At 32.1% G+C, this 27,420-nt stretch overlaps 2 protein-coding genes across 4 annotated transcripts in view; one reads left to right on the top strand and one right to left on the bottom strand.

Annotated features, from left to right (window-relative positions):
* LOC105422177 (uncharacterized) lies at positions 1-25,487 on the top strand. Of its 2 annotated transcripts, none has more exons than XM_011631467.3 (14): positions 1-197; positions 11,299-11,518; positions 12,868-12,971; positions 13,135-13,233; positions 13,557-13,655; positions 14,339-14,545; positions 18,861-19,058; positions 19,395-19,493; positions 19,729-19,827; positions 20,081-20,179; positions 21,279-21,374; positions 21,711-21,945; positions 22,519-22,647; positions 22,870-25,487. In XM_011631467.3, the coding sequence occupies exons 2-14, from the start codon at positions 11,413-11,415 to the stop codon at positions 22,953-22,955; spliced, it is 1,656 nt and encodes a 551-aa protein (XP_011629769.1). In that variant the 5' UTR covers positions 1-197; positions 11,299-11,412; the 3' UTR covers positions 22,956-25,487. The 2 variants fall into 2 exon arrangements, with proteins under 2 accessions (XP_011629769.1, XP_011629768.1); XM_011631466.3 differs by having other exon boundaries at positions 22,507-22,647.
* Hrb27C (Heterogeneous nuclear ribonucleoprotein at 27C) overlaps positions 24,784-27,420 on the bottom strand; it is a 36,550-nt gene continuing 33,913 nt past the window's right edge. The window contains exon 8 of one of the 2 annotated variants that reach the window (XM_011631465.3): positions 24,784-27,420. In XM_011631465.3, coding sequence (XP_011629767.3) covers positions 27,296-27,420 — 125 coding nt within the window. In that variant the 3' untranslated portion in view covers positions 24,784-27,295. The other variant, XM_089082786.1, reaches the window with a different exon arrangement.

The following is a 27,420-nucleotide window of genomic DNA, read 5'->3' as shown; positions in this document are numbered from 1 at the left end:
GAATCGGCTAGTAGCATGCCGCCTCTCGTAGCGTGAATGTCGGACGAGCTTTCGTTGCGAAAGAATCGTGGTGGAAAAACGCGGCACGATTTACCCCGTCGTTTACCTGACTTTTCAATCCCATTGTACCAGTGATCGAAGATCAAGAAAAGAGTGGCGTACCATCGCAGAAACATTTCAGGAAAGCGGAACGGCACGTAAGCGCGCATTTTTAACAGAAAACTTCCTCAAAAATTTAGAATTAAAAATATACATGACACATGACGGAAGCAATTAAACTTCATCTGATAATGATGCGTTAATTAATGCATTTATGAGTGTGTAAACGCAAAAGTGGATGCGTGTGTAAAAGTTAGTAAAATCATTAGGGCTAATGAAGCGGCCTCGTCACTCGTGATGAACTCTGAGTGATAAAAGTTGAATGAAATCGAATTTTGCTATTAATTTTTCAGTCTTGTTTATAATGCAAAAGTAATTTTGTTCTATCAACTATTATCTTAATTGTAGGATTCGGGATGTTAAAATATTTTACGGTTGTAAAATTTAAAAGTTATGAGAAAAAAATTTGTTTGGTGAAGTAGTTTTACAAATATACTCGTAATCTAATTGGTATGGGTAAATTCTTATAGAGGAAAGAAGTCGTGAAGACAATTGACACGATCTGCGTCGTATGACTCTACCTATTCATTCGACATTCATTTCTCATATGTAATCTCGCATGGGAAGCATCCTCATTCAACGAACTATAATTAATCATCAGAAACGCGTATCCCTTACAACCCTACTCATGATAATTTAACGGATTCTTTAGCAAATTACTCTTCATACGATCTCACGAAATTGTTAGAAATTTTTATTTTCCTATTTCTATTTTCTGCGCTTCAAACTTGCGTTCGCATTACCATTCTATCTTTAGGAAATTCTACCACTAGGAAATTCTAAATTTTTCGAGAACTAAGAGACTTAGTTTTATAATTTATTTTTACATAACTGAGTTTCTGTAACAGTTACTTCAAATTACTGAATTCATTTTTAATTTGTCTTTCTAACAAAAATATCATTGATATCTTTTATAAATCTTTTAGAAAAATAAACCCAACCAATTTAATTTTGATAAAATTGTGATTTAAAATCATTAAATTATTCAATATGACAAATTACAGTAGATTCTAAAAAAATTGAGCAGTTAAATTTCCATAAAAAAAATGATTTTATATTAATCAAAAGTTGCATTTGCAAATTTTTGAACATATTATTTTATTATAATCTTTTTATTATTTAAGTCAGTTGTATTCCGTACACTAGTCTCATTATATTTGAAAATACTTTTCCATTGCTATAAAATTGAGTGATGAGAGAGAAGCTATGAAGTTTGAAATTAAAATCCCTTAAGAGATTTGTAAAAGCCATTCGTTAGCCTTGGATAGAAAGTAGCAGCTATTGTTATAACGCTAACGGAAGCATATTCATAAAGTTAGAACATCGAAGTTTTTGCAGAAGCATAAACTATAATGTCAGAAGATTAATTCCAATGTGGTAATAATGGAATTGGAAATATATTCCTTCATAAAGGAGAGATTAAAAAATAATATGCGTGTTCTTTAAATAATGAAAAACTAAAATCACTCCATAAATCTTAAAAATATAGAAGATAAAATAAAGAGACGTGTATAATGTTTATATCTTATGAACTCAATTTTAAATATCTTTATTTTTTAAATAATTGCAATAATTATATAATATGGGGGTCATAATTTTCAACATTTCTGTTTCCTCGAAATAATAATCTACTATCTAAAAGAATATTGACTATTTTATATTATATACTTATATTATATTATTACAATTTATAAATCTATTGATTATCTAACTTCATAATAACATTAGCTTCTTTATTAAAAATATTTTTACTAGAAAAAGTTGGATATTTCCTCTTTATGATTGTCGATGGATCAAAGAGTAACGTAATAACAAAAGAGAAAATCATAGTAAAGCAAATCAATAAATTAATTATGTATTGATATTATCGACACTATCGTCTCTGTCACATTTCACAATTCGTGTAATATGACTCGTTTTCAAGTATAACGAAAAAAGTCTCGGGTTCAAGCTGGAGTTCTATGATTTTCTAGGTCAGTTCTAGCTTGGTGTGACAAGAGCTAGAGCCAACGAAACTTACCTGGCGAGGCAGCCAGGTGATATTTTTCGTGAAATTCAGAATTGGATGCATGCACATGACGCTAACAAGCAAGGATAATACCTGGCGGTAACGCTAAAATAATTTAAGGGCCACGTGAATGTATATCTCACCCGTGCATCCAGCTCGTATGTATTACACATACACGCGATACATGGATGATTTGCTGCGAGAGTGATCGACGTTCATGTTTTGCCCAACGCCCATCGTTTCACATCGGTAATCGACGATACGGGAAAACGCGCAACGGAAATTGAAACTGACAGCGACATAAACAAGAAGCGAATTAACAACTACATTACGCATCTTGTTATATCCTTGTTAACAAATCCACATGAACTAGAATGTTGAAACGATTGGAGAATCATCATTACAAATCATTGTGTCCATATATCATTTTATGAGTGCTTAATAAAAGCTTGAAAAAAATTCTCTCATGGATCAAACATGTATATTGCATAGACGCATACGAGGAACAAGATCAAATTTTCTGTACTATATTTTTCTGTACTATATTTTTCTGTACTATATTTTTCTGTACTATATTTTGAGCTTCGAAAAACGCACGGCCGAGAGAGAAGCTCCCTATTATGCCGTAAATATTTCAAATGTTCATTTCAAATACGCTTCTCTTTCCTCTATTCAAACTTGTTTTTCAGCATATCCGTGCGAACAGAGTATTTTGAATTTTTACAATTACTCGTATTTTGATTCACTCTGTAAAATTTCATTCTAAAAAATTATCTTCAAATTGTTTAACATAATAGCGTGTTTTATTACTCATTTACCTTGGCGTACCATCGGTTGTATTCGACACAGGCAAGAATCGCGGAACCGCTAAATAGCTATTACAAGTGATCCTTGCCATCAAGGTCCAGCAAATTAGATTCAAATAGCAAACCATTAGCAAATTTTCCTTTGTTTAACATACTCATAGCTAATGAGTTCTTGATTCTTTAATGAATAAACTCTTGCCCTCCTTTTTATATCCAGGTAAATATAACGTCAATTATTTTAAATTAAAAAGACTAAACTGAGTTAAATAAATACTTAATTGAAAAGGGGATACTCAAATTTCAGAGACACTTAAATTATAACACTATAGACATATTTATTTAATTTTGTAATATTATAAATAATAAAATTATGTTATGTCATCATTTAAAAAAAATGGAAAGCAGAATGTTTCAGAGACAATTAATAACAATTAATTTATTTTTTATGATTACTTAACTATTTAAATAACTTTTATTAAATTTTATATGTGCTTTAATTTAATGCTGGCAATATCTCTCGAGTAACATCATTAGAGAAGGATGTTACATTATGTATAGTGTAAGGGAAGGATGTAACGCGTACTCCCTACTTCCCGACTTTCTTTGGTAAACCTTAGAGGATAGTTACGATACAATTAAATTAAGGATCACGTACGATCTAAGAAATTCTAAACTCAATTTTAAATTTTATTTCAATTACTACACTCCTGTAATTTAATTTTCTCCTTAACAGAGTTAATAATTATTATTAACTCTGTTAACTATTTATCTGTTAACTATTTATCTCCCTTTGATAAACTCTCGCTGATAAACAATTAAAGTTCAATCAAAAATCGAAGAAAAGTGTAATTCGTCTGCGAATCCCATATAAGTCCCTGTATGCTTTATAGACAGTAACCTAAGGATGTTACGCGATAGAAATTCTGGATGCTTGATATATGTTTGTGCCGATATTCACGCACATACATATACGTACGAGCATCTGGTAGGTCCGTAGAAAGTTCCGTTCGACAGAAAGCTTGAATTATCGAGAAAGCGTGAACGAGTTTCTAAGCCCTGCTCGGTAAACTATGCTGCCACCATAAGACAGACGACTTAAGCGTTAGGTAATTACACTTGCGAAAGCTTGGGAACGATTATTTACACAGGTCGTCTTTCACGCGAAGTGAAGAGAAAGTGACTAAGTGACTTAAAAAATTTATAAAATTAATACTAATCGGACTATTTTTTATCTTAAAAAATTCGTTTATTCTCTTCTTATTGGAACTTTTACACGCAACCTTTTTATTTCTCTATCTTCATTTTTTTTGTTTCACAATCTCACGTGATGTTCCTTGATATGATCGCGGGTAGCGCTAGTATGATAACGATAGTATTTCAAAATTATATCACACGCAATACATTTTTAATCATTAATTACTTATATGGCGTTTGATAAACTGAGAAAGAAAGTATTAAAGCTGAAACATCAAAATCATTATGAATTTAGTTATTTATTGAGTAGTTACTTTTAAAAAAAAGCATATTGCTATTTAATCAGAAGTAATTTTTAAATAAATAGTACAGACAAGTAAATTCTATTAATTAATTTATAATTTTCAAAGTAAATTAACAAATATTTATTACATAAACCATACAATATAATTATAATTTAATGTTAAATTTCGGTTCAGAAGTTAAATCGCATCGAGCATTCATGCGTAGGTGTGCGCAGACTATTACTTGTTAATATTGTTATTACTTTATCCATGATAAAATTAATGAATATCCCTCGGGTTTGTGACATGCGAAATATGAGGTAATTGTCGTTATCATAAATAACGACTGATTGTATCGCGCCTATTTTTAGCGTGACTGAGACCGCTATGTACACATCATGGCACCAGTTTAATGAAGTTCTGGGCGATCATTCTTCTCCCTCAGTGATATTCTATTTTTCTTCCATCCGACCGAGTTCGTTTCTCTTTGACACGAGATTTGCAGTAAAAGAGCAAATACGCGCGTCTCCAAAAAGTGAACATTTCGTCGTTCATTCAGAATATGATTTTTCATCGATTATCCGATAACCAAGTGATAGAACAAACGTATGGGTAGACATTGGAATTTCGCGTTAAGAAAAACATGCATTCGGTATATTTGTCTTACGCAAAAAGTTATTGTTATCATTATATCATTATATCATAATATCATTATATTAAAATATTATATTATCATTATATTAAAATTATATGGAATATGCAAAAATTAAATAGTATGCTTTTATACGATAATTTTTAAGCTTATTTTCAATCCAAAATCACTTTTATTTATCATGCGAACTATTATTTATTTGCGGACTTTTATTATGTGTACTACGTAAATAAAATATGCGAAGTTAGCGATGTGAAAAAATATATAGTTTTCGACTTTTACCAACTTGTTTTAATACACGTATGCACATGCTTTTGATTAAATAGTAAAAGTTGTAAAAGTGAAGTCTTTGGGATTAAACGAAAGTACTTTTTGTCGAAATTTGAAATTTACAAAATGATATTTTCAAAAGGTTAAAATTAAAATTTCGGAACACAATATGGTTAATATTTTTATGCATTATTTTTATATTTAAAAATATATTTTGTGATACAGTAATAAAAGATTATCGATGCGCAATTATTATTATTAAATCCTGTCATAAATTCCATTTTAAAATATAAATGCACTTTTAGCTTTATAAAACTATAAAAAATGATATTAAAAAGCATTCATATCCACTGATACAAAGAGCCGAAAGTAATTTTAATTCCTTTCTTCTACGTATATTATTATTAAAAATATATTTTCGTACATAATTTTAACTTTGTTTGTCAGAGTATCTCTCATATTTGAATTCTGTTAGTGTATCTCATCGTTCCGTAAAAATTGGAACGATTGCATGCGTATGATTTCGCAATTAACCTACTAATAGAGTGTAATGTTCGCTTCATTTGATCGGATATATTCATCGATTCGTGTAAAACGTCATTGTGCTCGATCAAAACTGTTCGATTAAGAACCAGATAATACCAGAGAAATTCGTGTATAGCACCGATCGCATTCTTCTATCATTACAGAGAGAATCAAATATCATGTCAATGTTTATCGCATTACTCAAATACGTGCGGACCGGACGAAATTTATATACCACAGATCGGAACTCATTTGTTTTCCTTGCATCCCACTCACGCATAGTCTCACATATTAATATTAAATTACAGTAGTGTTTAATTATTTGTAGGCTTTGATTTTTAGTTATTTGTAGTTATTTTTTTCACGTTTTCATATTTTTTACCAGCAAAAGTGGTGTGTAAAAATATTTAAAAAATTACTACATATTATATCGCACTAATTTTAAGAAATAAATAGATATTATAGCTTTCACAAGATTATGAGAATGACAATATTGGGCTAGTTAGGACTATGATTAAAATTCTTCAAATTGTGCTATAATTTCAATAAGTCTTTAAGAGTGTAAATTTCATATTTGCAATATTTACAGCAAATTAAATTTAATCCTTATCATGATGACTTGATTTGAATTTTAACTTTAAGTTTTCTCAACAAAGTTGACGAGAATAATAAATCAAATCTTAGATTCATCTCTCTTTATCTTACTATACATCATCTTCAATTTCGGCATACGTCTATTATATCTGGCTGTGACATTCGAGTTCCATTCGAGAGATCAGTATACCATCGCATTGCACAGCACCGAAACCTTACCGCATGTGTTGGCAATGGGTACAGAGAGAACAATGGTACACCTCGAAACGTTCCTCGAAATCCAATTGTGCATCTGTCATTGGCCGCGTGCTAAACGTGCTTCGATCGCTCACCACAAAACCGTATAATTAAGTGCACTAGTGATCGATTTGGGAAAGTTTATACATCGTACAAAAATTCTCGTAGACAACAAAGTTCCAGTAGAATAAAAATTATCTGCCAAATTATTATCTTAATATTATAAAGAAATAAAATTCTCTTTTAGCAAAATTATATTTAGTTCTTCTTCGCACCTTCTTCTTTCAAGTAAAATGTTCAAAATAACAATAGAAGTAAGTTAAGAATTAGTTAAGGAATAAGTTTATAATTTGTAAACTTTGTTTTAAAGGTAACTTTATAATTAAAATAAATCTTGCAATTTAGTATTCTAAATTATTTTATCTCTGAACATTAAAAGATTCCTTAGCTCATCAAACAGTCTCAATCTTTATGACAAATTATAAAAGTTGTAACATTACAATATTAAGATTATTACATTGATAAACTCAATAAGAAGCATACGCGAAAGCAATTAATATGTTGACGCAATCACACAAAAAATTTTATCCTCTTTTCTCTTCTTTTCTCTGGAAAAATTCGCAAGCAAATGCAACTCATTATATATACTACAAAAGATATTTCTTCACTTGCACAATACGTGTCTCATAAAACAAAATGCATAAATGCAACAGCGAGATTTTAGACGTGACGTAACAGGAAAAAACTTAATAAGACAAAAAACGTTAGAAAGAGTTTCGAAAAGAACCGAAGAGATATAAAATAGAGCACAGCATCTCGTCGCTAGCCGGTTTAACTCTTTAGAGAAAAATGTCGACTTATATACTTGCGTGACGATAAAATATGAAAAATGGTGGCAGCTGGAGATAATATATTTCGAGTTTACGCCTCCCTCAACGATATAAAGATTTATGACTTATAGTTGCTAAATCCTTACTTTGCTAATTCTTTCGCTAATTTAATAACTGCACTTCCCCCGTCGGCACGATGCTAATGCGAATAAGTTGCAAATAATAAAGCATCTTCGTTGCTTCGTATTTCAAAGATGCTGTTTTTGAAACATATAATCTTTTAGAAATAATATCAATTTATCTCACATACGCTAACTTATTAGTTCATATTTATTAATAATTTTTTCAAGTTCATGATTAACATTTTTATGATTACATCGTAAATAGAGTCGAATTTTTAATTCAATTCTATTTTAAATCGAAATCATTATCAATATATTTATTTTTATATATTTATATTTATTTTTATTGTTTAAAATATTTTTTTTAATTATTAATATGTAAAATTAATATCAGCTTGAAGTTGTCACAAAATTTATTGTTATATTAGATTTCTACATTTTAGATGATAAAAGAGTTGTCGTGTTAGTTAAATGATACTTTCAATCTAAAGTACGGATAATAAAGTATTGTAATTCGACTAGCTCACTGACAGTAATTTATGCCGCTTTGTTTAATGCATTGCACAGATCGCGCATTTACTTTTCAATATGCGGATGAATGCGCTTTGCGCGGATGATCAGGAAACGGAAACATCATTCCCGATATTACATTACGAAACAACGCGTTACTGAAAAAGTAACGTAAAAAGTAACTCTGATCACGTGTAGCCATGAAATGTACAATAGCATGTTATGCAGGTAATGGAACTAATATCTGCCTCGGAATAACAAAATGAACGATACTAAGTTGCAATATTATACCTACGTATATAATAAATATATACAGCAAAACGATCTATTTCATTTATTTTACCGTAAAACAATATTTAAAATTAAATGTAATTGAATAATAATTAAATATAATAAATATAATATAATTTATTAATATTATTATATTAAAATTTTATATATATAAAAAGATATTAAATACGTATATATTATAATATTTTCAATATTTTTGATGTACTAAATTTGTTGGTATAATGAAAATTGTTGACATGTATCGAAATACTTTGTAACAATGAAAAGGATCCAAGAAGTCGTACAAGAATTAAATAAATGCAAAATTTCCAACAAATTTTAGTAGTATCGATTATGTAGGATTTCAGTGATAAACTCCACGTGATGGCAGCAGCTTGACAGTCAACCGCAATCAATCATTAAAAATAAATAGCAGTCATAACTTGCAACGCTAATGAATATCCCGTAAAAGTGCATTTTCCCAACCAACAGATGTACAATGAAATATAATGTAACTCAGAAACATTTCTAACTAGTTGGTATGCTTTCTTGTTCAAGTTTTCTTTTAAGAATATTCTACATTGAATTAAAGAATTAAACACAAAAATATTATACTATTTGTGACATTGGTATTATACCGTAATACTAATTATATAATATTAAATTATATTGCGTTTCTCTACAAAGAATATTCCTTCAATGTCCACCGACAAATTAAATATTCTACGCATGTTGCGATTATGCTAATATTTTATATATCTCTCCCACTGCACTTCTTTCCAACAAAAAACTTTAAACATCTTAATTAGAGAGTGGGAGAAAGTACAAATATAACATGATTTTCTGATAAAGATCTAATAACGAATGCGAGAACATTTGAACATAATTTCTATCCCCATTTAAACACGATTATCGGAGAGAGTTTCTGCGGTTCCATGAATCCGATCTGATTCAGCGGAATATTACAAAATTTATGAGATATTGCCGCAAGTGCTATAGATATGATGGAAATCGTACTCTAACTCATTCAACAAAATTAATTTAATATGAAATTTGCCATATATTCGGACGAGCGATAGCGAATCGCGTTAAACATGCCTAATTTCTGAAAATTTACTTTGAAAGTTACATGATTACAGATTACATAACGGATTTATAGTACGTTATAAGTTTGCAATATATGATCTCTATATTTTCTTCTAAATGAATATTTGCATAGACGAGTTATACAATGAAACAAAAATGTAATATTTTTTCCAAATTGATTGTATTCGATTTCAATGGCTGACATTTTCTTTGATTTATCTTTTTAACTCGTTTTTAAAATGAAGTGATATTAATTTAATCGTATAAGAATTCAAAACTGATAATATTAGCACTCACACATATATAGGTTAATAGATTCTTATTTAAAAAATTAAAATTTATATTTATAACATGTAGTATATCATTTATTTACGAAATAGTACGCTTTGAAGCGTCAAAGAGATAAGTTGGAGAATAGAGATTAAGCAAAGCGGAAATGCCTTGTAAGATAATAGGGATAGGGAAGCTTTTCTTGTTACAATGTAGCGGGATAATCTAGGAAATTTAGACATTTCTGACATTGCGATTGCATCTCTCTTTCTCTTTCTCTCTCTTTAGGTAGTTCTGGTTCTGCGGTGATAAAACAAACATTACTATATAACGAACTCCGACAAAATTTGCAGTCGAGTAAATATTCGCGATGTAACTGCGTTTAAACGAATGTCGAATCATGGACGTAGTCGTTTTGTAATTCACCGTAGAATACGAAATAAGTATAAAGACATCAGAACTTGAAAGAGAGAACGTGAAAAGAACATCGAAATCAGAACTGAAGAGAGTAGAATAGAGATAATGAAATAATTATGCGATTGATTAACTGTAAAATTGCTTCATGGCAAGACATGTATTTCCATCAATATATTCTTATATTAATTTTGAAGCATTAATCAACGATCGCGAAGCGCATATATATGTATATATATTTGAAGCATCACGTGAAATGCCTTAGGGCATTCAGAAATACGTTATAGTTGTTGCTATGTCGATTAATTTGAAATATTAAAATATATGTAAATATCAAATCTAGTAGCATAATGTCTCTCATAATTTCAAAAATTAGAATATGTGAGTGAATTAATTATCATTCATAAATTATACATTGTATCCTGCTAATCAAGCTTCGAAACGTATATTATTCATTCTAACTGTATTGTGACCGCGTGGAAAGCAAATTGTAATAACAGATTTCACCGCGATAAAACGGGAAAATTCAAAAGACGACGAAATTGAAATGTAGAACGGTAAAACTCGCGATTAATTCGTCCGACATTGATGTATTCTGGTGACCATATAAGCTGTAATTGCACAAGATATATGCAAATTTTAATAGATGGTTATTCCAATTTCGTATAACAAGCAGCGAGAATGTTTCTGATAATTGATAAATATAATAAATTAACACCTATAACACTGATAAACCAATGGCGAATAAACTGTTGCCATATTTTAACTTATCTTTCAAATATCAGGAAAAATAGAAATCACTGAATCTATATATCTGCCGTTTAATAATTTATATAATACATCACAAATTTAATTATTATTTTAGGAAATACTTTTTATGGTATTTTCCTCAATTCAAATATAATTCGAAATTTATATAATTCGGATTGTCATGTCAATTTTTTTCTTCATACAAAACTGTTGCTTCAGTGATATATTGCAGCGATTTCGGCTTCTTTTGAACTTGTAATTTCAACTACGATTCTGCATTCATACATTTCGTCACTCAACACCATTTGACTTTCTAGGTCGTTGATTGAATTAACGACAGAGCTGTAACTCTGGTGCATTAGCGTCGCACAACGACCGGGAAACCCGCGACACTGATGACAATGCAAGACTGGAAACAACGACAGTGAAAGATGGTGGACAAGGAAGACTTGGGTATAACGAAGGCAAAGGCCCCACCGCCGCTGAATCTCAGCGAGGCGATCGAGGATGAAGTGCTGAACCAAAAGACTGCTAGAAGTGAGTAAAGTACCGCGTCAGTCTCATACAAAATGTGCTACGAAGCGTGCAAAGACTTAAAGCTGTCTCGGTGATCTCAAGTAAAACGTGAATATATGAGAAGTGTAGAAGCGAGATTCACGTTCTCCATTTTCCAAGATTTACGGTAAAGCCGGAAAAACCAGTCATACATTTGAGGCACCGAATTGCCTGGATTTCTTGTAACCGATTGGCCTTTCAGAATTTCCGCTTTCTTCAAACCAAACGAATTTTTCATTTCTAATAGTTTACGATCACTCGCTATACCATCGAGACAACAACGGACTTTACATTATAAATAAACATTTGCATATATAAACATATAAATTTATTGTTCGATAAAACAGGATTCTGTTTACTGCAAAAGCGATGATAGTATAATATTGAACGATGACTTTAATCATTCTTTTATCTTGCGTTTACACAGCCGAGAGGAAAATAATTTCTTCGAGGCAATTGCCGTGTATATTTTTCGTCATGCTTGCTTTCTTTGCAGAAAAAAAGCAAGATTTAAAAAAAAATTATGCTTTCGTATAATTAAAAAATGTTTGCGCGTTTTATTGCTTTGCTTTTACCACACAGTCTATTAACATACAGTCGCGTGGAAATAAAAAGATATTCAATTTGCATCGGACATTCGCAAAATCAACCATTCAACTAATTAACAGTACGCTGTGTACTCGTGTGTTTCGTCCCCTGCCCGCTTTCCTTCCTTTCACCTCCATTGCACACATGATCGATATCCTGCATCTGTGTGGCCCCGAAATTATAAAAAACAATGTGCAACAATAACGACAGCACGTGTGCGTTACGACATGACTGTCGGAAGTTAAAATAAAAACCCGCAACGCACACGCGAATTAATTGAATCCATACCTTTTCACGTTTTTCGTTCGAAATCCTACTTTCGTAAAAAACCATACAACGTAATGGAGAAATGAATCCGTGTAACATTCATATTGTACTGAAAAGATGATTCAACATATTTTACAAAAAATATATATAAAAGAATTGAAAAGTTAATCCGTGTATATCCATTTATTATCCATTTATTACGATAAAAAAAATGGTTTGACCTATATTATTAAAAAATAAAGGAGAAGAAAAAACAAAGAGATTGAAAAAGTTATGTTAGAACATTAATTTAACTTATTTTATATGAATTCATGTAAAATCATTTTGTAACGTATTTCATCTAAAAAACTGGTTTATAATGTAAAAACTAGTATATTTTAATTTTGCTGTTGTTTAAAAAATAAACTTTTAACTTTATTATTAAATACGTATTATTCATTTTACGTGATTTTCTATATTGTACATCTTTCCTTCAGTCCTTAAGAATGATCTTCTACTACACGAGGCTGTGATAAAGAACGAAGCGGACACCGTTCGTAAAGTACTTAAGGAGACTGTTGACGTAGATTCCAGAAATAATGTAAGTCGTTAAAAATGCTTTAAAAAGATAAAAATATTTAATGAAACATTATATCTCATTTAGTTTGACGTCAACTTTATTCCCGTAAAATTTTAATTTGATATTATTAAGAGCGATGAGCTAACATTCTAACATTTGTTAATTTGATTAAAATTTCTTTTAGTATGGTCGTGCTCCAATTCATTGGGCAGCGTCTCGAGGAAACACAGAAATTATTGAAATGTTGATACAAGCCAAATGCGATATCGAAGCGAGAGATAAGGTACGGCATATATTTTTCTTATTTTTTTCGAACTATATATAATCCATCAAAGGAAGAAAGATCGTTCGTTGAATAGGGATAACAAAAAATACATTTTCTCATAAAAGAGGAAATTCTTACATATTAAAAATAAATGGAGTCTCTAAATTTAATATCGTCAAGTATTTCCAGGAAATTAATGTATTGATAAATGGTTACTCCATTACGAAACGTTAATATATTTTTGGAGCGACACTTCTTTCGAAATTTAATCTAGCCGACGACCGACTTGATGAAATTCCACGTCGAACATTAATTTCCTGGCTGTTCATTTCTCTTTCAAGTATGGAATGCGCCCTTTACATATGGCCGCTCAACATGGACATCGTGACGCGGTGAAGATGCTGATCAATGCCGGAGCTAATGTATCCGCGATTAACAAGGTATAACAATTATTTCTTAATGATCGTTCCACCAAACGTTTCGCGTAAAAGCAAGCCGCTCGTTGTTAAGGACAGATTTTGCAAGTGTCGAGACTCGTTGTGAAATCTGTTAAGTGTGAAACAAAACTTGCACGGGACGTTGCGGTAATCGTCGCGTGAAGAGAATTTTATTTAGATAACGAGGAAACTTTATTTAAATAATGCGAAAAGTTCACCCAACGGAAATTTGCGGAGCATGTTGCGCGGGATTAAATCGTACGTTTAATTGGAGTTTTATTGATCGTGGATATTATATAGAAAAAGGAAATATCGAAACAGAAATCTCTCGGAGATCGTGAAAAAAGGTGAACTAAGTCACTGGGAAACCGCAGCGAAGTTGAAATCAATAATGTGTCAACATTGATATTGACATCGGGCCTTAAATGATAAGCGCGAGCTTTCTTCTCCGCGGTCTCTCGGCACGTCGCATTGGATTTTATCACGTGCGTGCCGATATGGATAAAAAAAAAACGGAGATGATGAATTAAAGGAGAACAGATACGAAGGAGTCCGACAGTCCCTTCCTCTGTCCCTTTCCTGCGGGCTGAAAGTACGCGGGATGTCGCAACGTAAAAGCCGCGATACCCTTTCGAGACGCGCTCCCTTTACAACAGGGCATAAACAGCAGATTTCTTTCTATTTAGAAACAGCATACGCTGTTAATGTGCGGTGCTCGCGGCAGCAATGTAGCCGTGGTGGAGTATCTCGCGGAAGCGGTGGAATCGTTAAACGGAGAGGCCACCGATTCCACCGGTGCAACTGCCCTTCATCATGCAGCCATCGCCGGACATCCCGCGGTGATTACCGCGCTTGCAAACATCCCGCGGATCGTGCTGGACGCTACAGACAAAGTAAGCAAAAATATTCTTTGATTCGCTATGTTATACTTTGATTTATACTACATGTGAAACGTCAGTACGTTCATATTTGCGGAAAAAGTAATTTAGATGCGCGAAAAAATATATTTCAATTTTATTTGGTCATTCTAAACAAGCAGCATTTTCTTTCGTCGCTACTTTTAGAAACAAGCTTTCAAAAATTTGACTGCGACGTAAAGATATATAAACATAAAGGAAGCATGTTTCATTCAAAGAGAAAATACGGAGATTTTGCATGATAGCAAAGAAATTCGAGAAATCAAAGTAACCTACCTCGATGATTATATTGTCAATAAAATGTTATGATATATGAATGTTAAGATATATATTAAATTATTGATAGTTTTAGTTTATTATAATTATAAATTTAATCGCACTTATTAAAGCTACGATATCTTCCATGATTTTTATACGAGTTAAACCAGTTGTTAAACCAGTGAACAAATGACAGAACAGATGGCTTTATCTCATTATAACATTGAATGACATATCAATATGCTCATCATGTGCCATACCAAAATGGGCTAAAATGTTCTTGCGTAATACGGGCATGCTCTGACCTCAGTTTCTCGAATTGCGCGTTGCAATGAGATATTCTACACCCGGAAATCTGATTCTCACCATTTCGCCCCGATTCGGTATAAATATATATATATATATATATATATATATATATATGTATATATGTATATGTATACGCGCACAAATACCTATGTATGTATGTATGTGTACATATATATATATATATATATATCTCAAGGGATAGCTATCCATCCGTCCATCCGTTAACATCTTGGTTGCCCCAACTCCACTCGCAGAAGTTTTCTCACGTAACAACACCACCAATCAAAAGTGCTTCCGCGTAAATTCCTCGTAGGAAATTAATTCGCGCGATTGCAACTGTGTACACAGTTTACTCTCATAAATTATTAATTAGTTGTCTCTCTCAGAAAATATTTGCATACATAAATTATGTGCAATTTTATGCATTCTGTCCTTCCTGTGCTTGAGGATCACTAATTACCTGCAACAATATTTTGAAATTTTGCAAACTTTATCTTTAAACACGGTATATTTGTAAAATAACGCAGAAATGGATTTAATGTAAATGCGATACTTTTGATGTATAATTACAATTGTTCGTATAGCATATAAGTTAAGACGGCACATTTGTTTTAGCGTGAATAATAATCAATTAGCACTCCATGCAGTCCAATTAGGTTCAGGCTAGTAAAAATTTATTATTCCCGAGCTGTAATAATTTAATGTACCAAGCACATCGTATAAAAGAGGATTTTCTATGGTGAGGGATACATCCGCTCTTCGGAATCAATTATCACTTGTGGCAGTGCACTTCCCCCGATAAATCATTCGTGCGATCAATCCTCGCGCGTCTCTTCTCTCTCTCTCTCTCTCTCTCTCTCTCTCTCTCTCTCTCTCTCTCTCTCTCTCTCTCTCTCTCTCTCTCTCTCTCTCTCTGTCTTTGCAATTTCCAGTCAATGCGGGTCTCCCCTGTGTCTTTTATTCATATACCGCAACGATAAGCATCTGTCTACAATCCGGGATCAGTTTTGACGTGTGACACGGGCACTCTCTGGGATATCTCAAGCTTTCTGATACGCAGAATATTGCACGAATATTACACCTAACGTCCCTACGAACACGTTCACTCGAGAGACTTATATTTAAAAGCTCTGTTAGTTCTGATCTTTTGTCAAAGATGTGATATATATAATGGATATATACAAAAATCACTAAACGAAACTCAATGAATGTAAAATGAAAGGGAAATTCCTTCGGGACATTTCGTCTAAAAATCTAAATAAGCAATCATGCGCAATGAGGAGTGTAACCTAGCAGATTTTAATAAACTTAATAAATATTCCATTGAATTAAATTATAATTTGCTTCCTATTATAAATTATATTTAATCTCTCGGATGCACGTAAAAACACAATAAATTTCTCTTCTTCTCTCTTCCCGTCCATACCTCTTTCTCTCCCCTCTCTCTCTCTCTCTCTCTCTCTCTCTCTCTCTCTCTCTTTCTCTCGCGTGCATTTTACGTAGATAGTGATAAAATTAAATATCACATATTAGAGAAACAGTGAAAACGCATCAAAAATTGTACGTGAATAATAGCACGGTGACTTGGCGAAGTAGCAGCGCAGTATCGATCGCAGGGCGGATGAAGACACAAAAGGGGATATTTATAATTTATCGACAGGAACAATCGACCGTCCGTTTAATGCGCGGCAGTAAGAGGAACCGCTCGGATTTCCGTATGTGCAATCATATATGTATATACGCTCGCAGGTAGGTCAGAGCGCGGGTGCATCTCTCTTCCTCTCTTGATTTAAATCCAGGAAAAAAGAATCTCTCTCTCTCTCTCTCTCTCTCTCTCTCTCTCTCCTCTCGGTTCTATCGACTGCCATAGTGTCCTTATCGAGAGATAAGCGCAGTTCTCCGAGAAGGATCTCCATGACTGTGAAACTCGACCAACCGCGGGTTTGAGTACATTTTAAACCTTGGGTGCCTTTGTAAACAGACTCTCACCTCCTCTGTCCTATCCCGGATACTCTTGCTTTTTCATTCAATTTACTCGTATATCCCTTCTCGACTCTCCTCATAGTCGCGCGCAGAATTTTAATCTGCTTGAAACGGGCGCGGCGTTTCGCTCGGTACATTCTGTGCGGCTCACCGTATCACGTAATTATTCTAGGGCAAACAGTTACTTTACCATTCCTTGAAAAATATCAAATTTTTATATCAGAACACCATAGGATTTATTGACAAAGCTATGATTAATAATAATATATTAATATCTTTTAATGACATGATTGATGACATGATTAATGATGATTATCAAATTTCTATAATTTCATAATATTTGTTAAATAGAATATATGTTACTTTATCATTTTTAATAATTTTATTATTACTTCCTTAAATTGAGTCAATAAAATTTCGACTAAAACAGTGACATTTCATTAAAAATCATCATAAGTATTGAATTTATTTTTAGTGCAAGTACTTTATTCTTCTTTATAATCTATTTGTTCATTCTCTGCGGCCAATGGAAGGAAGATTTTATCTATGGTAAAAATAGTGATAATCAGCAAAATAATTTTTAAACCTTTCTATTTCGAATCACTATTTTAAGAGGTTGTCGTAATGGAATAAAATTCGTATTCAATTTCAAATTTCAATATTTCAATCCAGAATTATTATACTTTTTTATTCTTAAGCTTGTTGTTTATAGTCTCTATTTCCAATAATCTAATCATTAATTGATCTATCATTAATTGATACCATAAATCAATTTTTCAATCTAAATGATATTTATAACTATTCTTTACTGATAATATACTAATTCCGTTGAAGAAAGTAGGTTGAAAGTAGATCATATCGCAAAATATTCCAATTCTATATTTATACTTCGACAAAGGTACACTTTGTAATATACATATTTTTGATAGTTAAGCATCTTTTATATTGTTTCATAGAAAATATCAAAAAGAGGCTCAATATAAAGCTCTAAAAGATGTTTTCAATGTGAGAAAATTCAGTACATTCCATTGCAAGCATTGCAATGCCAACAAGTTGAAACTTCCGCCAAAAGTTTCTTTAACTAAAAGAGTTCTCTTACCTTTTTTTCTTGCGATAAGATTGATTGGCGACATTATGGATAATTCTATCAGCGAAATTTTATATCAAGTTTATTTTTTAAGTTTTCCAATGATAAGCTATAAATTACAATAAATATTGTAATAAATAATCTAAAAGAAAGAACTAAATTCTTTGAACTAAAACTATTACGTCCGAAATTTTTAAACAATTGTTTCTAACGTTCTGTTCAAAACTTATAAAATATAATAATCTATCTGGCTTGTGACATTTACAAAAAATATTATTCCTAAAATCTACATGGTAGATTTTTTATCCGTTGAATAAACGTTTCGCAAACAAGAGAAACTGGATCATGGCAAATGGATGTCAAAACAAGAGAAACTGGAATCGAAATATTTTTTCTATCACTAGAAAAGATATACAGAATATGTTATACAAAAATGTTATGTTTCCTGCTATACAAATATTATTGTCAATCAAAATCTTTAAGTAATTTTTAGAAAATATCTTTTATTTAATTTAAAAAAATTTTAATAAGAGTAACCCATAGAATAAAAAATTTATATTAAGTTTATATAGTCGTATATTTTTAGAAAAGATATATATTGAAATTGTTTGATCACTGATCGAATTTCTCCCATAAATCTGGATTTATTTCTAGAAAGGACAAACACCGATGCATTGTGCCTGCGCCGAGGAGCATTTGGAGGCAGTTGAAGTTCTCATAGGATTAGGGGCAAATGTAGATGCCCAGGATAACGATGGCAATACTCCGCTTCACGTAGCTACCAGAACGAGGCACACAGGAATTGCGCAATTATTATTAAAAGCTGAAGCGAATACTGAGCTAATTGACGCGGTAAATTGAATAATTAAATGATTACGTCCACATATCCAATGGGTAGATAAAAAAAAAAACGACTCGATGGGCGACCGAAATTGGTCATTATCATGGATAAAAATCCATATTTGCAATAATTGAACTTCGATATTAGAATTCTTTCATAGAATAATTGGAAGAGCAGCGTAATTCCTGCAGCGCGATTTTGCGTTTTTATTCAATAATAACTTTTCCATATTCCATCGGATGAATCGTAATTCGTAGAAACGAGATTCCATTGTATAATGACTGATCATTATTTCGTATCATGTATTATTATATTTTGTATGATTAACCTGTATCAACTATCTCCAGGAGGGCTTCACTCCTCTTCACGTCGCCGCAAGCCAAGGATGCAAAGGAATACTCGATTCCATGATTCAGCACGGAGCGGATATTAACAAGCAGTGTAAGGTACAGATACATCTCAATATTTCCAAATATATTCCGTGTGGAGACTGCTGCATGCATAACGATGGCTATCAATATTTTGTCGATACATTATTGCACATATAGAAATATGTTCAATTGTCACCCAGTCACGCAATCGTGATGCATCAAATAAAATTGTTGACACAGAGAAAAAAAAACATAAAAGAATTTTTATTGGAGAAAAAAAAAATGTATATTTCTCTCTTGTCTGTTGCAGAACGGTAACACACCTCTGCATCTGGCTTGCCAAAACAACGAAGTAGAAACGGTAGAGATATTAATTAATAAAGGCGTCGATCTCAACTGTTTGAATCTGGTACGTAAAATAGATTTTTGATACTGATCAAAGATTTTTAATACTGATCATTAGATTATTAGATTATTAGTATTGAAAAATAAAAATACACAAACTTGTATACCGCAAATAACATTATGCATGTAAAACTCAATTTCCAAGCGAAAAATGAAATTTTTACAACGTATGCGATATTCTATAGTATAGAATAGCGTGTAATAGAATTGTTAAACTTTTCTATCTGCTGCGTTTTCTATCTGCTGATCTGCTTTAGAGATTGCAATCACCCATACATATCGCAGCAGAGATGGGACATACGGATATTTGTGAATTACTTCTTGCAGCAGGCGCAAATATTGAGCAAAAGGAACAGGTAAATATTATTCAACATGGTTTAAAGATAGAATTGGATATTATCATGTTACCCTTTGACGATATAATTAACCGAATCTATTTGTATTTCAAATATATTATCAATGCTTGACTAAATCATTTATGGACATTACCTCGTTATTGAATAAACTGCTACGCTATGAATTTGGAGAACATTTGGAATTTGCACTACGATAGAATTGAATATGAGTTATTCAATTATCAGTAATCAACTCAATTTTATTTATTAATTAATTACTGAATCCGCTTGACAAGTCAAATCGTAATTTTCGCGATGCAAAAGAAGCTTTCACAGATGCTAATAAATTAATTAAAGAGGGACATCTAATTAAATCTCCGTAAATCAAAGTATGATATGCTAAAATATTGTCATAAACTAACAAACTCACTACAGTATTGTCTCTATATTATTCCATTCTTTAATATGCTTTAATTAACAAGTCTGCTTTAATGATGACCTCCAATATTACAATGTTTTAAATTCAATCAAGATAAAGTTATGTCAAGACAATTAATAATAATCACTATTGTTTCATATGAACAAATCAAATTAATATCGATAATAAAATACAATAAATTACAAAAATATTGATAAAATTAATAAAAATATTTGCCGTAAAATAAAAAATTAGAAACTTGAGAATTTATATTAAATCATTCATCATTTATTAAATTTTAACATAAAATTAATCTAAAATAATTAATACAAAATTTTAACGACGTATGTTTCCTAAATACGTATTGTTTTTTGTTTTACGCGAGCATTACAGAAGGCTAAAATTGCTATTAAAGATTCGATCACATAAGTCCAATAATATAACATCCCACTCTTGATTAACACATTGAATGAAAAATCTGTCGCGTATACACGGTACGAGGGGAAAGGTCGATTCTGTCGACAATGTGTGACACGTGTCACACTGAAAATTGACTCGCGCTATTTGCAGAAAGCTCCGAATTGAATGCCTTATTCCTGATCCAGCACGCGCTGCGGTTAAGGCGATAGGGGTGCCGGATTGACGGCAACCATCGCAAACTCGATAATAAAGTTAAACCAAAGTTTATCCTGACGTTTGCAGAGCGGCCGTACGCCACTTTACATCGCGGCGAGGGGCAGTTTCACGGCCATCGTCGACATGATCATTAAAACCGCCAGATTGGATTACCCGACCCCGGTAGGCATTCGTTCATCCGTAGTTACAAGACTTTCGTTTAACATCTTTTCTTTTCTTATACAACGTTTAAATATTGTTTTTGACCCAAAGTTCATCTTAATTTTTACAAGACTTGAAACTTCAATAATAATAAATTAAAAAAATACATTTCAAAAATTGAACAATACCTTTGGTGTTTCGATCATGAAATATTTCAATTTTGTTCGCAACTATTTTCGATATTCACATCGTATTAATATGTTGTTTTACAAAAATTTTATCCTGTACCTTGATACTATAACTTGAAGGCACAAATATGAAGTCAAGTTGAGTAGAATATAAATTTGTGAATTTTAGGAAATCTCTAATTCTGACAAAGAGGTTCGAGAATTGACTCCGGCGCGAAGATGGTGGAGAGAAGGATCGCGCGGTGGTAGCATTTCTAGTAACAACGGTCGTCTTTCCGAACAAATTCGATCCATTTTTTGGAAATTGGCCTACAAGCAGCTGGCACCTGGTGATTGGAAAAAATTAGCCTTTCATTGGGCCTTCACCGCCGAACAGATCAGAGCTATCGAGCATCAGTATACCGGTAAATCGGCATTATGTATTGTATTTTTAGTTTCTTTCTTATTACATAATGAAATAAAATCATTAAAATTGGGAAATAAAAATTAAAAATCAAAAATTAAATTGTTAAAGTTGTTTTCATTGGATAATTAGATTGGATAATTAATTTCATTCACAGCTTATTATTCTAGAAAAGTTGTAGCAAAAGTTAAAAGCTATAACTATAGCTATAGCTATAGCTCAAAATTATTACTCATATATCTCTATATTATATATTTATATATAATATACAACAATTTGAGATGTTAATTAAAGGATTCGGGATAATTAAGGAAAATTGAAAAATTAATCACGAAATCAACTACAGAAATTATTTGACAAATTTAGGTCTTTCTAAGTCATCAAGGTACAAAAGCAAATATAATTACTCATGAAATAGTAATCAATAAGATCATAAACATATACTTACCGTATCGCATGATAAAATGACTATCGTAAAATTTATCATAAATGATACATGTGGATTTGTACCTTGATGTTTCTGTAATGCATGTAGAGCAGCCTTATGAAAAGGACGATAAAGCCCGAATTATAGGTCCCTCGAGCTACAAGGAGCACGGATTTCGAATGTTAATGATCTGGGCCTCCGGACTGAATCCAGACGTATCACTGATAAAAGAGCTCTGTGAAGCTTTGTCAGCGGTGGACAAAAAAGCAGTCGCTGGTATATATAAAAATTCGCATTCTTATTACTGTATCTGATTGTTATCTCAACAAACTTTCTATCGCCTACAGTAAAAATGTCCCTCATTCACAAGGATAACAATGGATTACAGCGCAACCGACGTTTACAGAGATAACAAACATAATATATCTAAGATATTGAATTTTGTATCGAATAGAACTTCCTGCAAGGAGATATTATCAGCCTTCACTTATGTTGCAGATTCCATTCGCAAACAGATGGAACAAGGAAACGACGATAAAGCGAAATCGAAAGGGCAACGATGTCACAAATGCTCCATTACATGAATATCTACAAGTGCCAAGCTCACACGTAAATTCTACATATATACAAAGAGTAATGAAAGAATATTGTAATTTATGACATAATAATTGTTGTTGTTGAAAGCTTCCCGCATTATAATGGGGAGAGTTCAACGAACTTGGCAAAAGCCATTAACGAAGGATTTATGACAAAGATTAAAAAAGTACATGCGGTGTTGTATAATACTTTTTGTACTAATGATATTTTACGCAACATTACGTAAATTTTTAAAATACAAACAACGATTATAATTTATGATGGAGATATCGCTATTATTTCAAAACTAAGAATTTCTTTACAAAATATCGGATGTGTAATTCGATAAATTTTATATACTTTAGTATACGCGAATTTAAAAAAAAAAATTCAATGTTGAAATTAACAAATTTAAGGAGACTCATCGTTTGAATAAAATTAATCCGTTGATGCTATGAAAAAAATCACAGCTTGAAAATCCGAGAAAAAATAAAAATAGAATCCATAATCATGGTTTTTAAATAAATTTTTGGGTCAGACGGATTATATAATTTTATTTTATCATAGTCTAGAAAAGCTGATTAAAGATTAGTATATATACAGTAGCTTCACTCTTTTTAGAATACAAAAAATATGAATCCGCTAAATTATTAATGTATTAAATAACAAGAAAAAGGTTGGTCTGAATTATATATAAATAACATGTGCGAAAAAAAAGATATACTCAAAAGGGAATATCTGAACAATTATACGTACGAAACCAAGCCGTCCTAAGCTAATCTTAATTTAGACAGACTAGATTTCCATTTTACTCTTGCGATTCTTGTATAGAGAAACGCCTCCGTAATTTATAGAAACAAACGTACAGTTAGTACATAGAAGCCATCGAAAAAGCGGCACAATTGTAAAATCAAAGTAACAATCGAACGTAGATTCTTTGGAATAAATAATAACGCATAGGATAATTGTGAGAGTAAATTTTGCAGGGCTTTCGATGTGATAACAATTTGTTAGATTATTAGCTTTCGAATGAAAATTAATAACAAAATCGATAATAATTATCGCACGGTTCTCGAGAGAGACAATCTACATATCTGAAACTTATAAATCTAGATTTATTATAATTAGCTATAAGCGATAACATTATACGTAACTTTTTGCATTTCATAAAATTGTGTGAAAAATTATAAAACCTTTAATTGACATGAAATCAAATACGTAAGAATCAATTTTTAAGCAAGAAGCAAATCATTTTTTCTCTACTATATTTAGATTATATAATTTTGTAACGTTGATAAAGTCTATACGATTAAAAAGATGGAAAATAATGAAATGCAATAATACTTTGTCCGCAATTTATCGGTACTTTCAATTTATTTTCATAAAATGACATCAATTATCAACAAAAGATAGTGATAATACGAAAAAAATGTATATAACATAGATATAAGTAAATACTTACCGCTTGAATTAAAAAAGATCATGGACTTCCGAAGCTGCTTTCTGAAAGTACGATTTTACAACAATGTGTACATATCTCGTCGTGATGTAATAAATCATTGTATTCTGTATATTGTCGTATATATTATTGTAAACATTATGTAAATTATATGACATAGAATAACATAGGTTGCAACACCACTATTAATTCTTGTACACTAAAAAATTGTATTGATAAACAAGTTTATTTTTTCAGGAAAGAACATATCAATATCTCTCATTCCTGAAATTCTTACAAACCGTTAAAAACCAAAGTAGAAGGAAAAAGGATCGAGGTAAGATAACGAACATGATAAAGTAATAGGATAATTTATAAATAATTGACAACTCCAAGCGTTTCTATTAAAATGTGAACGTTTATTAATCTGTACGGAATATCAATTATTTATTCTCTATGCTATAAAAGAATGCATTTGTTGCTACCTTCTTGGTTTGCAATATGTAACAAAATACTATAAACAGTAATATAGTATCAGAGTGGCGAATAATAGAATTGGAGAGGGTGCTATCAACAGTCGTATCGCGACGGATTATTCTCTGTAATTTCTTAATCAATATTATCATTACAGATATTACACGATTGTACCCTAGTGCGTGTCTTCCTTCGTTGTCACATTTTCCGGGATTCCCTTCGCGAAAATACGTGTGCCGAAACGCAGGTGCATCACAAGATATATAAGTCAATGTGTACCGTGGCGTACGTACTTAGACTTATATTTCTCATTTCCCCATTATAATAGAGTACATTTTACAATTGTATACATGAATAGAAATAGATCTCCGTATTTAAATTACTACACTCTTATCCCTAAGACCACTATCGCAATTTTAGTAAATATAAACGTTTGACGTTTTGACCTTATGCTATTTTTGCTATGGACAACCCGTGCTCACTCCATTTGTTCCAATTTTCGTGCAAAGGTCTCGAGGTAACAATGAGATAGCTATAAGACAAATGATCCAAGCATATTTTCAATATCTTAAATAAAACTGCATCAATCGATTCATTTTTCCGAATTTTTAAAGATTTTAAATATCTTCCGAGAACAATCGATTCTGAACAAATAAATAATCTTTATTACAACACATTATTGCATTCTCGTTAGTAAGATCGCAGACGACAGTGTTAATTCCTCGAAATGTAATATAATTATAAGAAACAGAAAAACGTATTCTCATATTAGATGAAACTTTCAAAGCAAGATTCAAAAAAAGAAAACGAGAAATATTGAGATGTGTCGAATGATTGAGTCATATTTATGCTCACAGTTTAAAATTTCACGCGCGTTTTAGACTTTTCTTTTACCTCAACTCCATAAGCCTCGCGTCATCCAGTCAGTAAAATGAACAGGACGTCTAGGAAATAAACTTCCTGCGGCAGAAATCGAAAAAAAGAAAGTATTAGGTTCTATATTCTAACGCTGTCGTCGCGCACGCGACAGTTATTGGAGAAAGACGAGAAAACAACGAAAGAAGTAAAGAAAACGACAATTTCATCATCCGCATGAATGAAAGTGAAAAATCTTGGAAGAGACTTAACACGCTGGGATGAATGCTGTCGTCGAAAATAAACCTAATAATTAGATCTCGAGTCGATCTCTCGAATTGTGTAACAGTAAATAAAAAAAAAATGTCTCTCTTCGGCATCTCGTTGTTATGTTCGTTACACAATTGTCGATAATTGTCTGTCCGACCGATCGTTTCCTCCGTGTTACGACGTTTCTCAATCAAAGGGATATAAGGATAAGGTGACTTTCACTGCTAGTCGACCGAATTTTACCCTAATAGAATCCTAATTTGCGTACATCCCAATTTCGAGCGTACGATCCGTGATCGTGCGATCTCAACATGCGCACGCAAATCCGTTGTTTAACTTTCTCGCTCGTTTTACTTGCATTTTCGAAAATCATTTGTCGCTCGGATCCAAACACGTAGAACATGCAAAAATGCGCGCGTCTTGAGATATAGTGCGGGAAAAAAAAAATAATCAGCATGAGTCAATCGTAGTAAATTTTATATGTTTAAAAAATTAGTGACAGATCATTGATAAGTTCTCACGAGTTGCTCGTCGACAGAGATATATCGCAAACGTCCAAATTTTAATGTTACTCTATTGGGAAAAATAAAATTTTTTTGTAAAAAAGTTATCACTACTTGTACATATCACATTATCATAAATGTAATATATGAAACTTGTTTATAGTTATCCAATATATAAAATTATAAACTTTTTGGAAATTCAATAGCAATTGCAATCTCCATTATAAAAAATTACGTACATCTCTTGTAAACTTCGTTCATAAGCTTAAACGATGCAATTTACACGCGATGTAGGTATTCAGGACAAAAAGTCAAGTGGTCTAAAATCGATTTCAACTTCAATCGGGAGTTTGCTGCATATATATATATATGTAAAAATATCGTGGTATACCACCTCGCGAGTGACACCAATCAATGAAGTGTCGTATCAGATCTTAAATCTATTTGACACTGCTCGATCGATGCCGCGTGACCATAGCCATCATTTTGGTTTTATATCGTAAATTCCGCAATCTGTCTCTTGCCCTGTCGTGTGCACCTCTGCGAAGTCGAGCAAAATTACGGCCAACAACGCTGCGCCTCGTTCTTCATTATTTGCGCATTTGTTGCTTGTCCCACGAAGTACAGTACGATCTTTTCCTCCACGAGTTCTCCAACGCAGACTTAAGGTAAAATAGGGCGTGTGTGTTCTATTACCAATATAAACTATTTCATAATAAGTATGCATACGAATGTGTACGTAGTTAGCAACAAAGAGGGGAAGAAAGATCTCGGATCAAAGACCGAGACCACTTTTGTCTTATTCCATCTAGCGGCGATAAGGATGATAATTGCTGTTGCTCGATGTGGTTCCTGTGTAACCCCTTTGGGGCCCACCGCCGTAGTTGTCGGTTCCTGGCGCAGCAGGAACGCTCGACGATCCATATCTGGCGC

This window comes from Pogonomyrmex barbatus, unplaced genomic scaffold (genome assembly GCF_055798465.1).
Source record: "Pogonomyrmex barbatus isolate J1 unplaced genomic scaffold, ASM5579846v1 scaffold6, whole genome shotgun sequence".
Lineage (NCBI taxonomy): Eukaryota > Metazoa > Arthropoda > Insecta > Hymenoptera > Formicidae > Pogonomyrmex > Pogonomyrmex barbatus.
This window is presented reverse-complemented; position numbering and strand designations above follow the sequence as displayed.

Excerpts from the sequence above, each read along its gene's own strand:
- LOC105422177 (XM_011631466.3), top strand. The coding sequence starts at position 11,413 with ATGGTGGACAAGGAAGACTTGGGTATAACGAAGGCAAAGGCCCCACCG. Across the intron at positions 11,519-12,867 it reads GAACCAAAAGACTGCTAGAA|TCCTTAAGAATGATCTTCTA; the intron begins GTGAGTAAAGTA and ends TCTTTCCTTCAG. Across the intron at positions 13,656-14,338 it reads ATGTATCCGCGATTAACAAG|AAACAGCATACGCTGTTAAT; the intron begins GTATAACAATTA and ends CTTTCTATTTAG.